Here is a 14313-nt window from a genome sequence, read left to right on the forward strand (position 1 = left end):
AGCAAGGAAAGATGGTAGAAGGCGAAGTTGGTGGATAGGGGCAGGGCAGACAGCTCAGGTGGGGCCTTCCAGATCATGGCAAGGACATGAGGATAGACCAGAGAGCACTGAGGAGTGACATGCGGTTGATATTGATACAGAATCGATAATGGCTGCAGATGGCATCCCTGTCCCCACTGCCTCCAGTCCTCAACCCTCTGTCCTCCATGGTGTGTGCCCCCTCCCTTCTGGACCTGGCAAAGTATGTGGTTAAGATCAAAGGCTTTAGAGTCAGACAGATGTGGGCTCAAATCCAAGTGCTGATAGTCATTCACTGTGTGACATTGAGCTCCTCTGGAGCCTTAGTTTCCTCATCTGTAAAATAGGGACCATAATTTCCATCTCACTGAGTTGTTAGGAAATTCGGTGAGCTCAGTTCTGAAGGGCTGAGCACCCGACCTGCCACGTAGTAAGCCCTTTCTAAGATTTAGAGTGGTGGTTCTCCACCGGGTGCTTCTGCCCCCCCCAGGGGGCAGTTAGCAATGTCTGGAGACATTTTTGGTTGTCATGACTGGGGAAGGGACTGCTACTGGCATCTAGTGGCAGAAGCCTGTGATGCCACTCTACACTCCACAGTGCAGAACCTAGCCCTGTGTGACAAAGGCTCATTGGCTTCCAAAGCCAGTATGCCAAGGTCGAGAAGCCCTGGTTCGGATCAGCACCGGCCGGCAGAATATAACGCAAGCCACATCTTCCGCATGTCCTTAAACACCTCGTGGCCACGTTTAAGGAAAAACCGTCAAGCGAAATTCATTCATTTTAGTAGCATCTTTTATGTAACCCAATGTATTTAATATCTTCTCACCTCAATACAGAATCAATACAAAAATTATTCGAGATGTTTAATTTCTTTTGTGCAACTCTGTGTAAGTCCTTGAAACAGGAGTCCACCTTTAAAGTGCTGGTGGGCTACACTCACTATGAGTGGCTGCGCCCTATGCAGCATGGGTTCAGGTGGGGTCATTCCCAGAGTTCCCAGTGCAGTGCCTGCGTCCACTCATGGTGACCTTCATCTTTTTTTTTTTTTTTTAACTTTCATCCTGTGCCCCTGGCTGTCACCTTCAGGAGACCTGTGCAAGGATCCTCCTCTATCGAGGCGCCAATAAGGATGTGAAAAATAACAATGGACAGACACCCTTCCAGGTCTGGGGCTGGTAGGGGGTCGAATGGCTGCAGGGGCCGGGAGGGAGGATAAAGAGGACCCAGTGGACAGACAGTTGGGACAGGAATGGTGGGAGGGGTGCCCCTGGTCAGGGAGAGGGGAGGGTTTGGGCTGGAGGAGACCTCAGGTGGTTTCCTGTCTTCTCTCCGCCATCTGGGCCACCCCTCCCTGTGCCTCTCCCTCCAGGTGGCCGTCATTGCTGGCAATTTTGAGCTGGGGGAGTTGATCCGCAACCATCGGGAACAGGACGTGGGTGAGCGAGTGGGGTCTGGAGCGAAGAGGGGGGTCTAGGGCAACTGGGGTTCACAATGGGATTGGGGGGCTGGGGGCTTGACAGAGGAGCCAGGATGGGATGGAGAAAACCCCAAAGGGCCAGAACGGCCTCAAGAGTGGTGGGGGGAGCAATCCTAGGCCCTTGCTCTTTCTCATCTCTGTCTCTCTCCGGCCCCTCCCCCACCACCTCTTGCCCATACAATGCCACCTGCCTTTGTCACCTCTACCTCATCTGCCCCAACCACCACTGCCCTCTCAGTGCCCTTCCAGGAGTCCCCCAAGTATGCAGCACGGAGACGGGGACCCCCAGGTGCAGGGCTGACGGTGCCCCCCGCGCTGCTGCGGGCCAACAGCGATACCAGCATGGCACTCCCTGACTGGATGGTATTCTCCGCCCCGGGGGCCTCGTCCTCTGGGGCCCCTGGCCCGCCCTCGGGACCCCAGAGCCAGTCTCAGCCCTCGGCCCCCAGCACCAAGCTCAGCAGTGGGACCCTCCGAAGTGCCAGCAGCCCCCGGGGCGCCCGGGCCCGCTCCCCATCCCGAGGGAGGCACCCCGAGGAGGCCAAGAGGCAGCCCCGAGGACGACCCAGGTAGGGAAGGACTTGGTCCTGGTCCCACAGTGCTCTGCCAGCCCAATGCCCTCCTCAGAGCTGACATGCTCCCCAAGGTCAGCCCAGCTGTTCTGCTCCTGTCCTAAGAGGGGAGAGCCCCCCCATCTAGGCGTCAGTCCCCAGGATAAGTGGGGACATACCAGCTGGCCCTCCTGACCCCCTCCCCAAATCCCCCAATTGTAGCTAAGCACCTGTGCACGACAGGGGCCTGGGACTGGGGGTCCCCAAAAGAAGGATCAGTTCCAGCCCCTGAGGACAGACAGAATGTCATGGTGGGGTGAGCAGGAGGAGGGTTTTGGGCATGGGCAGGGGCTTTGGGAGGGGTGTCCAGACTTGGGGATGAGCCCAGGGAGGAGAAGAGGTCACCAGGGGCAGAGGGAGGATGGGCAGGAGTCATTCGAGGGCAGGGAGGCCGGCCTGGGCAGAGAGAGCAGGGCCAGCCAGGCACAGCGAGGAAGTGGGAGAGGCCGGGAGGGGTGGGCAAAGGACCTGGACCCGACCCAGGAGGAGGCTGGGAGTCGCGGAGGGCTCCTGAGCTGAGAGATGACACAGTCCCAGCTCCATTTCAGGAAGCTGAATCAGGCAGTGTGTGCAGGACCGTGGGAGGGGGCAGAGCGGAAGCCGGGAGCCAGGAGAGGGGGCTGGGGTGCATGGGCGGGCAGGCAGAGGGAGCCTCTAAATGCCCTCTTCCTTGGAGGGCTCCAGAGCTGGGAAACCCACTCACCCCTCCCCCACTCTGGTGCGCCATCCCCCTCCCACCCGAGGACCCCTGTTTTCCCAGAGATGCCCCCTCCCTCCATGCCCCCTGCCTCTTACACCCTCTGTGTATGCAGCTCCAGCGGGACGCCCCGGGAAGGGCCAGCCGGGGGCACAGGGGGCTCAGGGGGCCCTGGGGGCTCCCTGGGCAGCCGCGGGAGGCGGAGGAAGCTCTACTCAGCGGTACCTGGACGCTCCTTCATGGCTGTCAAGTCGTACCAGGCCCAAGCTGAGGGGGAAATCTCCCTGAGCAAGGGCGAGAAGATCAAAGGTAACGGGACAGGACGGGCAGCACTGTGGGGCCAGGCGGGGGCAGGCGAGCCACATTCGTTTGGGAGGAGACATGGTGAATCTGAGCAGCACCTAGGCACCTAGAATGTCCCTTGCACTCTGGGCACCCCAATGAGCCCCAAGAGGTCCCTCTGCCTTGGAGGAGAAGGCACACTGAGAGGATCCTGCCAGGAGCAGGGTCCAGGTGAAGGAGGGAAGGGAACTTTCGTGGGACCCTGCGGCGAGGTTGGAGTATTTCACCGCCTGGTCTCATTAGATGTCTGATCGCCCTTTCTGGAAGGGGTCCTGAGCCCCATTGTATAGGTGAAGGGACACAGATGAAGTGACTCGCCCAATGTCCCCAGTCCAAGCCCAGCACCCTTGACTTCACCTCCTGCCTCAGCCAGGTGTTCTCATCTGAGAAATGGGAGGGTGCTCTGAGGAGGTGGCAGGTGTGTGAGGCTTGGCTGAGGCCAGGGCTCGGTCAGGGGGGCTGCTGATACCAGGGTGGCCTCTCTGGTTTTCCCATTCTCCCCTGGAGAACAGTGCACTGGCCCTGACGTGCAGACCCGGCCGGGCCTTCGGTGTGTTCTTGGATAGCACAGTGCTTTGGAGGAGGGAGGTGAGCTGCAGACACAAGGTCAACACCAGGAGAAGGAGCAGTGTGGTGGCTGAGAGCCAGGCTGCCTGGTTCAAATCCTGCCCCACCACTTCTGAGTGGGCCTCAGTTCCCTCATCTTTAAAATAAGACCCTTACAAGGCTGGAAATAGTCTTATAAAGCATTCAGACCGATGCTTTGCACATAACAAGCCCCGAGTAAGGTGTCATAAGTGGCCCTACTTCAGGCACTTAGAGGAGGACAACCCGGCCACCCAGACTAGCAGAGGAAGGCCTGAAGAGGCACGTGGGGACCAGGTTGATTCCTTGGTCTGCTTTGTAGTCTGGCTCCCCATAGCCTGAGTTCCTGCAGACAAGTCATTGGTCTCTGGGTCACCAAGGCCCAGTTTAGTGACCCAGCACACAGGAGGCTCAGTGCACATTTGCTGAGTGAATGGATGAATGACAAGATGTGTCAGAGCCAGTGGCCTGGGAAGTGGGGGGAGAGGATGAGGGAAAGAAGAAAGGGGAGCCGAGGCCGGGGCAAGGGACCTTCAGGGTGCCCAAGACCAGAGCAGTATCTCTCACTGTCTTTCTGTGTAGGGAGAGGACACACTTCCTCCTGTTTTCACATCCCCCTTTCATTAGGGGACTTGGTTGTCTCGGGCTCGCCTGCATGCCTGAGGCCCCTGAGCTCCTCGCCAGCTCCCTCTGCTCCCAGAGTCAAAGCCCAACCTCGTCCCCTGGCCTCGGTGCCCTCCTGCCCACTCTTCCTTCACGCATGCGGTTCTGGAGACCTTCTCCTTCTTCCCGTTCTCCACACACTTACATCCTTTTCTGTGCCAGGCTCTTCCTTCTGCCTGCAAAGCCCTTCTTCCCGCTCTCTGCCTCCTCAACTCCTGGGATCCTTCAGCTCTCCAGCCAATATGTCAATCCTCAGGGACCCCAGGGCCCTCTGCCATCTAGTTTATGCACTCCCATCTGCCCTCTCTCCCAACACCCTGTTCTTTCCTTTTGAGTTCTGGCCTCAATTTCCAATCCTGCAGTGGCTTGTCTGGGACCTCCCTGAGGGCAGGAGCCACAGTGATTGTGTGCAACAGTGTCTACCCTGGTCATGACTGGCACTAAATAAGTATCCATCCAGTAACAAATGACTGATTATGAGACTGCCCAGCCAAGCATGGCAGAGCCAGCCAGGAACCCAGGCCCCTGGACATGCCACCTCTGCTCTTGTCCATGACCCTGGACACCTCAGCTGAATTCCCCACATCCTATCAAAGGAGGCCGTTTGTGTAGGGAAAAGGATCTCAACTCCTAGAGTGGCCTGAGCCATCTCCAGATAGGGGATTTTCTTTTTTTTTTGTCACCTTCAGTGTCCTCATGCACAAAGTGAAAAAACAGTTGTTCCCTCCCTGGGTGGGTGCAAAGACTGAATGAGGTGGAGGAGTGGGGACAGAGTCATGAGGAATGCTGGGAACAGGGAAGACGTGTGTCCATCACTTGTCAGCAGCAGCTGCTGCAGCAGCAGCAGCAGCGAGCCTTGGATGAAAAGTTAGCAGCACATTAATGACTCAAAGCATCAGCTCTGGAAACTGATCTGTGTTCAAAGCCACCCTGCCAGTGACGGGCCCTAGAACCTTGGGCAAATGATGTCGCTCCCTGAGCCTCAGTTTCCTTGTCAGTAAAACAGCGATAGTGAAGATGCTCACTGTAGGGTTCTGGCACAGAGTGAGAGCTGGGTAAACGTTGCTAGCCTGGTCACCTGTCTCTGTACTTCAACGCCAGGCATGTAACAGGCAGAGGGTGAAGATGTGCCCACTGGCCAAGAGGTGGAGCTGGCAGCAAGCATCCTGAGTTGTGGTGAGGAGAAGGAAGGAGGAGATTTTAATTTCTTTTTCTTTCGAGAGCCAAGGGAGGCAAAGAGGCCGAGGGAGGGCCCTGGAGGAAAGGATAAAAGATTTAAGTGGAAGGACACTTCAGAATGTGGCAGAAGCAGGGTGGCAGGGGGAGCACAGCTTGTCCTTGCAATGGCCACCCAAGTTCACAGGGCCTAGGATGGTTTAGGGGAATTATACAGCTTGGCTGCGGCTGATTACCAGGGGAGATAGATAAGGACGGAGGACCTGCCCCTAACCTGGGAGGACCATGTCAGGAAATGCCTCCCCCCCACCCCCCGCCATGGCTCTTTTCTTTTCTTTCTTTCTTTCTTTCTTTCTTTTTAATTTAGTTTTAGTTAAACAATACCTTTCTTTTGTTTATTTTTATGTGGTGCTGAGGATTGAACTCAGTGCCTTGAACGTGCTAGGTGAGTGCTCTACCACTGAGCCACAACCCCAGCCCCCAAGGTTGTTGGCACTGAGCTACATCCATCCCCAGACCTTTTAATTTTTTGAGACAGGGTCTCAATAAGTTGTTTAGGGTCTTGCTAAGTTACTGAGGCTGGCCTCAAATTGCGATCCTCTTGTCTCAGCCTCTGGAGTCCCTGTGATTACAGGCGTGTACCATCAGGCCCAGCTCCCCTCACTCCTATGTTTCTTGATGTCCCCCCTTGGGTCCAGAAATCTTGAAGGTAATAGTGACATGGTTTGGTTCTCCCATGATCCCCTCAACCTTCTTCAGACATTTCTTGAGGATGCCCGTAAGCCAGGTGCTAGGGATTGTGGGCAGGCTACGTGTTCAGGAGTGTGCTGGCGGCTGGGGAGCAGCATAGACACATCAAAATGTTCCCATGTCTCTGCTCCCGTCCAGTGCTCAGCATCGGGGAAGGAGGCTTCTGGGAAGGCCAGGTCAAAGGTCGTGTTGGCTGGTTCCCTTCTGACTGCTTGGAAGAGGTGGCAAACCGTTCCCAGGAGGGAAAGCAAGGTAACGAGGAACTCCCAACTGTCCCCAGTACACCCTAGAATCCTCATCTCCCTTCCTCTCCTCCTCCTGGGGAACAGGTGGGGTGCTGGAGGTAGAAGGAAGCTCAGGTCAGGAGCCTGGGGTGGGTTCATGGATTCCAAAGCAAGGGTTCAAGATTGTTCCTTGTCCTCCTGCAGAAAGCCGCAGTGACAAAGCAAAGAGACTCTTCCGGCATTATACTGTGGGCTCCTACGACAGCTTTGATGCCCCAAGGTAAATGTCTTTACACTCTCAGGTGCCCCCCACCCTAGTCTTCCTGCAGGCTCCATACTTTAGCTATGTCCACCAGCTCTAAGCCCCCATCTCATCTCCTCCCAAAATTTGAAGGGGTGTCAAGGGTGGGAGAAGGCAGTTGGCTTCAGACAACTCAGCCCAACTGCAAACCCTGCTTGGCAGCCACTGAGACTGTCCATTTTGGGGTAGCCAGAGACTAATGAGGTGGCTGGGTACCCTGGGGGTGTTCGTGTGTGTGGCTGGGTGGAGGTTCTGGTCTCCTTCATGTGCCCCATCGTGCAGTCACATGCAGTGGAAGTGTGTGTGCATCCCCTGCCTTGCACTGGTGTAGGGAGGGGACGGGCAGGGCCAGGTGGGATGGGGTCGGGAGAGGGGTACACTGACACCTTTCCCCTCCCTGGCTGCTGGCTGACTTGCTTCTGAAGCTTGATGGATGGGATTGGCCCAGGGAGGTGAGAGGGGAGGGGCAGGGAGGGGACGGGGTCAGGATGGGAAGGATGGGGTGCCTGTGGGGTGAATGAATGTGTGCGTGTGCACGACCAGAGCTGAGGTTTCCCAATGTGTGGATGTGTGTCTCTGTAGGTGTGCATGACACCCATCCGTGTGCATGTGTGGCTGGAAGGCCTTTAGATGGAGGTCCCTGTAAAAATGCTCTGTCCCACTCGATATATCCCGGTGCATTTGTGACTGTGTTAACTGTGCAACTGGCTCTGCATATCTGTGCTTCTCTGAGTCTGTGGGCAAGCACTGCCAGAAGTGTTTATGTGTCTGATCACACATGTGGACAGGCGGGTCTCTGTACACATCTGTGGGTCTGTGCATGTTGCTGTTCGTGTCAGCACAGAGGAGTGTGTGCATGCATCTGCATCTATCTGATTGATCTGGAATTCAGGATCTGGAATGCTGGGGGAGGGGAGAGCAGAGGAAGGGAGGACTGCAGGGCTTGGGCTTCCAGAGGGCAGGGCTGTGGGAGAGGGAGCGTCATAATCTGGTGTCTGAGAGATGACACTCTCCTCCGCCGTCCCACAAGCCAAGGAAGGGTCTCCTTGTTCATAGCGTCCTTCCATTAAATGTGTCCAAACCTATGTGTCTGTGTTCTGGCCAGTGGGGAAGGGTCAGGGTTGGGGTGGGAAGAGAAATGACAACATGGGGAGAGGGAGTGGGACTGGAATGCCACCCTGCGCCCCGAGGGTCTGAGGCGCTTGACCATTGTGCGTGTTCACCTGGCACGTCTCCGGCTCTGGGCACCGGGTGAGTATCAAGGTTTCCCCCACTCCTGGTGTCCTTGCTTCAGAGAGTTGGCCTCTGCTTCTGTCTCTGTCCACATCTCTCTGGGCCTCTCCTTGGCCTTGGTCTGGGAGGTCACTTGCTTCACCAGCTGTTTGGGGATGGTCCCTCTCTACCTCCTTCCCCTCCTGCTAGCCGGTCTTGCTGTCTACTGTGGTTCCTGTCTTTTCTCCTCCACTGCTCCTGGGGCTCCCTGTGCTGCTGTGTGTGTGGAGTGCCTGAGGCCCCCTCCTCCTGCCTTCCCTCTGTTCTACCTGGCCCTTTCTGTGGTGACCTGGCCTGGCCTCTGTCTGTCCTGCATCCCACTACTGGGCCCCAGCACCCCTGCTGGAGCAGGGCCATCCAGCTGTGTATCCCCCTCCTGGTGTGTGCCACTCTCTCCTCTTGCGGCTTGGGGTGCTGTGTGTCTCCCTCTGGCAGGGCTTCTGGGCCATGGGGGAGGGCTGTCTTGCCTCCCCAGGGGCCAGGTCTGAATGTCCTGGACCTCCTTTCTGGGCCCTTTCAGGCGGTGTTGGAGTGCCTTGTGTGTTGGTCTGTGGTGGTGGGTTGCGTGTCCGTTCCCGGGGCCTCTCTCACCCGTGGTGTCCCTGCCCGGGAGTGAGGCTCTGTCCATGCGTCCCTGCACGCGGTTGCGAGGCATCTTGTATGATGTTGTGCGTCCCTCTCCCCGCTCTCCCTCGCTCTGCACCTGCGCGGGAGGGCTCTGGAGGGGGGAGGGGGGTTAGGGGGGGCAGACCGGAAGTGCCTCCCCCTTCTCCCCCCGCGCCTCGCCCCTCCCCCTTCTCCCGCCAAGGGGGCCCCCGCGTTCCCCTCCCAGCCCCCTCCCCCTGCCCGGCCCCCTCCGCCACCCGGCGCAGGACGCCAAGGGGTTAAGCCTCCCGCCCGCCGCCGCCTCCGGAGCTGTCCGCGGTGCTGAAGCCGGCGCCGTCCGCGGTCCTCGCGCTACCGCCGCGGCCGGACCCCGCGCACCGCGCCCCCGCGCCCCCCGGCATGTGAGCCCCCGGCCCTGCCCTCCCTCCCGCGGGGGGGTGCGCGCCCCCTCCCCCTCCCCCCTCCCGGCGCGGGTCAGCATGAGGCGGGGCCTGGGGGCCCGGACACGGGGGTTCGGCCGAGCGGGGACGGGGACGCGGCGGCGGCGGCGGCGGCGGGGGCGGCCGGCACCGGGACCCGGGCCGGGGCCGGGGCCGCGGCGGCGATGGCTTTGTCTGCGGTCGGCGGCGGCGGGGGTCTCGGGGGCGGCCCCGGCGGGGGCTCCCTGCCGCAGCCGCCCCCCGCGCTCTCCTCCAGCTGGCCGGCCCTGGGGCCCCGGCGGCGCAGCGTCTGGTACATCTACAGGTAACCCAGCGCGCCGCCCCTTCCCTGCGGCCAGGCCCGAGGCCCCGGCCCGCTCCCGGGACCCTGCCCGGCCGCCAGCGCCCCTCCGAGGGCTGCCCCCAGCCCAAGACTCCCCCTGCCCTCCCTGCCTGTCCCTAACCTCGGCCCGGCCTAGAGCCCTTCCATCCCTCGCGATCCCTCGGCCGGCTCCCTGGGCCCCTCTGCTAGAGCCCCCGCGCACACTCCTCAGCCCCGGGACCGTCCCCCACCCCCTCACGGCTGTTCCTGACCCCCTCTCCTCTTCCCGCAAGACCCTTCCCCAGTCTGGCCCTCCAGACGGACCCCACTGCAGGTTCAGCACCCACTGCCCCTGCTGCCACCGTCAGCGCCCCCATTCTGTGCAGCCCTCCCCGGGGAGCCACAGTGGCTTCCCTCAGGCACCGACACCCCCAGGCCCCTGTTCCACTGATCCCCCTTTCCCCGCCCCTCTTCCCGGAGTTGGCAAGTCCCCCCATTCATACCCCTCTCTCCCATTCACAGTCGTCCCCCCATCACACACGCAATCCGCCCCCAGTCTCCCCTCCCCTCCCCTCCTCTTTTTCCGCTGCGTGTCACTGTGCGACTGTGCGTGTGTCAGTATGGCTGTGTCGATATGCGTGTGTGTGACCGCCTGCAGCCGTATGTGTATGTATGTGTGTGAGAGGGAGAGAGATGGGGAGCTGGCAGGCTCCTAGCCCACCCCACAGCTGTGTCCATCTGTGTGGCCCTGTGTGACAGTGTCTGTCTCTGTGTGACTTGGAACGATAGTGAGGCTGTCTGGGAAGTCCTGTGTGTGTGTGTGTGTGTGTGTGTGTGTGAGAGAGAGAGAGAGAGAGAGAGAGAGTGATGGAGTGGATCTGTCCCAGGGACTGCGGCTATGTTTCCCAACACCCCACCTCCAGTGCCCAGCCTGCCCCTCCCCCACTAGCCCCTTCACTGGTCCCTCTTGTGTTTCTATCACCATGTGCCCCTCCCCTTGCCCCCAGGGGGTCTTGCGTGGGAGGGGACCCTTGTGAGCCAGAGGTTCTGCCCTCTGCCCATGCCGGGCACGTGTACTGGGCCACAGCTGAGCTTCTGCATGGGGAGCCGCATCTGCTTGTGTTTGCCACTTTTCAGCATGGAGAAGGGGGCTGGCCTCCCTGTGTGGGGGCCTCTGGGCTTGCTGTGGAGATGCCCATGGATATGGGTACACGGGGAGGGGCTGAGCACTGGAGGGGCGCCATGTACAGCCGCAGGCGTGGGGCTGTGGGATTCTGAGTGTGTGAGAAGGACCTCCGTGTGGGGGTGGGGGAGTGGACGCCGCAGTCTCCGCGTGTGGGATCCAGGGAACAGGAGCTGGCCGCCGAGCTCCAGAGGCCTCTCAGGGACGCCGAGGGATGGCCTGGGGGAGAGCGCTGTGCCAGCTCCTGACAGACAGGTAGTCCGCACTAGAGAGCGTGAATGGGGTGCAGTGTGGGTAGCACATGTGGGGGAGGGGAAGGTGGAGGGGCCTGAGTAGGAGCGGGAGGGACAGGGAGAGTGGGGGTGCTGGAGTAGGGAATGGATGCTGGAGCATGGGGTGTGTGGAGTGTGCAAAGAAAGGAAATGGGGTACAGAGGGAATGCGGGAATGCGAACAGAATTTGGGGGTGGGGATCTGGGCAGCCTGGAGAGCAGGGGAGAGGACGCAGGGAATGTAAATGAATGCAGCTGCGAATAGAGCTGCGGAGGGTGCTGGAGGGTGCTGGAGGGTGCTCGGTGGGTGCTGGGGAACTGAGTTGAGGATGCAAGGAGGAGAGCTTCCCATGGATGAACCGGTGGGGTGGAAAGTAGGAACTGAGGGTGATTTAGGGGACACATACAGAGGAGGCCAAAGAGGACGTTGGAGAGATGAGGCTAAGGAAAGCAGGGAGAGGTGGCATGGATAGGGTGAGGAGGTCACAGGAGCCTGAGGAGGACATTTTGGGGAAGGGACTGTGGGAGGTGGAAAGATGGTCCCCTGGGGTCGGATAAGGGACTGCAGAGGGCTGTGCAGGCTGGTGGAGTGGTTAGGGTGGGGAGGAACTGCAAGATGGTATGGAGTGAGGTCAGGGGGAGGAGACAGGGGAGATGAAATACAAAGTTGCAGGAAGCTGGGGGATAAGAGGGCAGTTGAGAAGTTGGCAGGATGGGGGCCACCACAGATAGCCAGGGCTCATGTGACCCAGTCATGAGAAAGAGGAGAGAGGTCCCTTATGGGATTCAGATGTGGGAATTGGGAGGGAAGGACAGAGGGATGCTGTGGTGATCTGGGGGGTGTTTGGACACTTAGGGTATATGGATTATTGGGACATACTGCTTATGGGAAGTTTAAATCATGGCTTCCACATTTTTTGTAGCTAGTGTGATCTTGAGCAAGTTTTTTTTATCTGTGCCTCAGTTTCCTCATCTGTAAGATGGGAACAATAACAGTTAATGCCTCCTAGGACTGATGTTAGGATTAAATGAATAGATAAACATGAAGTGCTTAGAACAGTGGCATTTAGCAGTTCGATACGTGTTACTCGCTGTGTGGTTGGCATAACTTGAGATAAACTTTAGGTGCTGGAGGACATTTCCTGGTGATTTTGTGTATGTGCTCAAGGTATTTGGGTGCAATGGAGTAGAGTGTATTATTACTGCAGTGGCCCAGGTATTTTCTTGGATATTATTGAATGTTATTCACCCTGTGACTTCAGGCAAGTTACTTAACCTTTGTTTCCTCTGTTCCCTCACCTGCAGAGTGGAAATGGTACTTACATGTACCTCACAGGCTGGTTGTGGGGGGACACGTGAGTGCTTTGCCTGTGAGGGGCTTTATGTACGGCCTGCCCATAGCAAGTGCCTCTATCACAGCATGGGGTTTTACTGATTGTGCTGTGGGATGGAGGATTCTGAGGCTTGTGGATGGAGAGTGAGGAGGTGTGGGGCAGAGGGAAGGTGGGGGAAGGAGAGGTGAGAGGTATGAATGAAGGAAAGAGGTAGTGCTGCTGGTGAGGGATAAAGGGTGCTGATGGGCACTCTTGGCTGCAGGCGGGGCCTGGAGAGCTGGAAAGGATATGGGAGTAGCAAGGACATAGGCTTGGAGGAGGTTGTCAGGTTGGGGGCGGGGCAAAAGTGGGGATGAGGATGTCACCAAATGCATGGTCAGGAGCAGGCAGCCCTGACCTCAGAACCAACTTCTGCTGACCCTGCCTCCCCACTGTACCTGCGCCCAAGGCTTCTTGGCCCCTTGTCCTTCCTGTTCCCCTCACCTCGCCTCATTCAGCCCTTCTCTCCCAACAGCAGCTCCATTAGCTGCAAAGGTGGCCAGGCGCTGGGCTGCATAGGTCAGGGGGAGGAAGACATGGTGGGTGTGGTGTGGATGTGTTGATTGGACCAGGGTGAACTCTCCAGCAAGGGCTGCGGCTCAGATGTGTCTGTGTGTACATATGTGCTGTCGAGCACATTAAGACGCGCTAAGGAGTGTGGAGACGGGCTGGCAGTACACATGCACATGCTGAACACAGTTGCTATGATACAGATGTATAGATTTTACAGTGGAACTGGTGGGGTTCATGGGAGTATACAGGGGTGCCTGTGGGGGTGATGCCAAAATACACTAGAAGCACATTGGGTATTATTGGCATGTGCTGGGATGTGTCAGGGGGTGTGTTATGGGAATACACTGAGATCGGAGTGAGGGGGAAGTTATTATTGGAGCATACTGGGATATGTGGGGGTGTTACTGAAATATACTGGAGTATTCGTGGAGGGCTGTTTTGCTAAATCTGTGGGGGTAGGTAATTGGGGAGCACGCTTGGCTATTATTGGAGTGTGCTGAAGCTGCATGGATGTTACTGGGGTACGCTGAGGGGGTCTGGGCATTGTTGGCATACCTGAGGACGTGCAAGAGGAACAGTGGGGAGGGGCTACAAGTATGCAGTGTGTCCAGCTCCAGTTATTACTGAAGGATGTTTGGGGCCAAACAGGTGTGCATTCTGTGGCTCCTAGGTATTCTTGGGGGTTCTGAAGGGAGTGGTCTGGGTCCAGGGTGTTTGAGCATTCTTGATGGACCTGGGGTCTTGGTCTCCCTGGAGGATGAGCTGTGCATTGCTGAGATATACAGTAGTGATGTTGGAATTTGGGACAGTGGTCTGAGCAAACCTGCACAGGCGGGGATATAAATGCAAAGTTTTCAGTTTCATTGATATTTACTGGGTTTGTGAGCATTGCCCAAATGTACTGGTGGGACTTGGTGGCTTTCCTGAGGACTGTCAGAATATTCATGGGGAGTTCACATTTTACTAGGGCATACTGATGGCATTCAGGGGATGCACTTGAGATTTACCAAGGCCTAAAGAAAGTCCACTGGAACTTTCTGCAGTGGTGGAAATGTTTTGTGTCAGCACTGTCCTGCATGGTAGTAGCCACCAGCCGCATGTGGCCACTGTGACTGAGGAACTGAATGCTTTTAGTTTTGATTAGCTTTCATAAAAATAGTCACATGCAGCCGGTGGCTGCCATATTGGGTAGTACAAAGCAAGCAGAGTCCCACTTGGCTTGGGGACCTCAGGAAGTGTTACTGTAATGTATAGTAACGGAGTTGAGAGGGGTCTTGTCAAAGGACGTGTCATTGTGACTTAATACCTTGATCCCAGGATGGTGTACAGGTCCCACTGAACACAGGCTTTTGCCAGGCGCTGTGCCATGCACCATGCATATTACCCACTCTGAATTCCCTCATGTCCCCATCAGGCAGGGTCTGTAATTATCCCCCATTATAGGTGAGGAAACCGAGGCACAAATGGTTAAAGTCATGGGCTCAAGGTCACAGAAAGGAAGTGGCTAGCA

The 14313-nt window shown here is 57.7% G+C and overlaps 1 protein-coding gene across 1 annotated transcript in view; it reads left to right on the top strand.

Moving 5' to 3' along the window:
* The window catches only part of SHANK1 (SH3 and multiple ankyrin repeat domains 1), a 44235-nt gene that overhangs the window by 10997 nt on the left and 18925 nt on the right, over positions 1-14313 (top strand). Inside the window, exons 9-15 of the mRNA XM_081275736.1 lie at positions 1105-1182; positions 1388-1454; positions 1734-2064; positions 2919-3112; positions 6458-6571; positions 6748-6823; positions 7270-7296. Coding sequence (XP_081131862.1) covers positions 1105-1182; positions 1388-1454; positions 1734-2064; positions 2919-3112; positions 6458-6571; positions 6748-6823; positions 7270-7296 — 887 coding nt within the window. The remainder of the gene's footprint in view (positions 1-1104; positions 1183-1387; positions 1455-1733; positions 2065-2918; positions 3113-6457; positions 6572-6747; positions 6824-7269; positions 7297-14313) is intronic.

The sequence above is a fragment of the Spermophilus citellus genome, assembly GCF_964194105.1.
Source record: "Spermophilus citellus genome assembly, chromosome: 18".
Classification (NCBI taxonomy): Eukaryota; Metazoa; Chordata; class Mammalia; order Rodentia; family Sciuridae; genus Spermophilus; species Spermophilus citellus.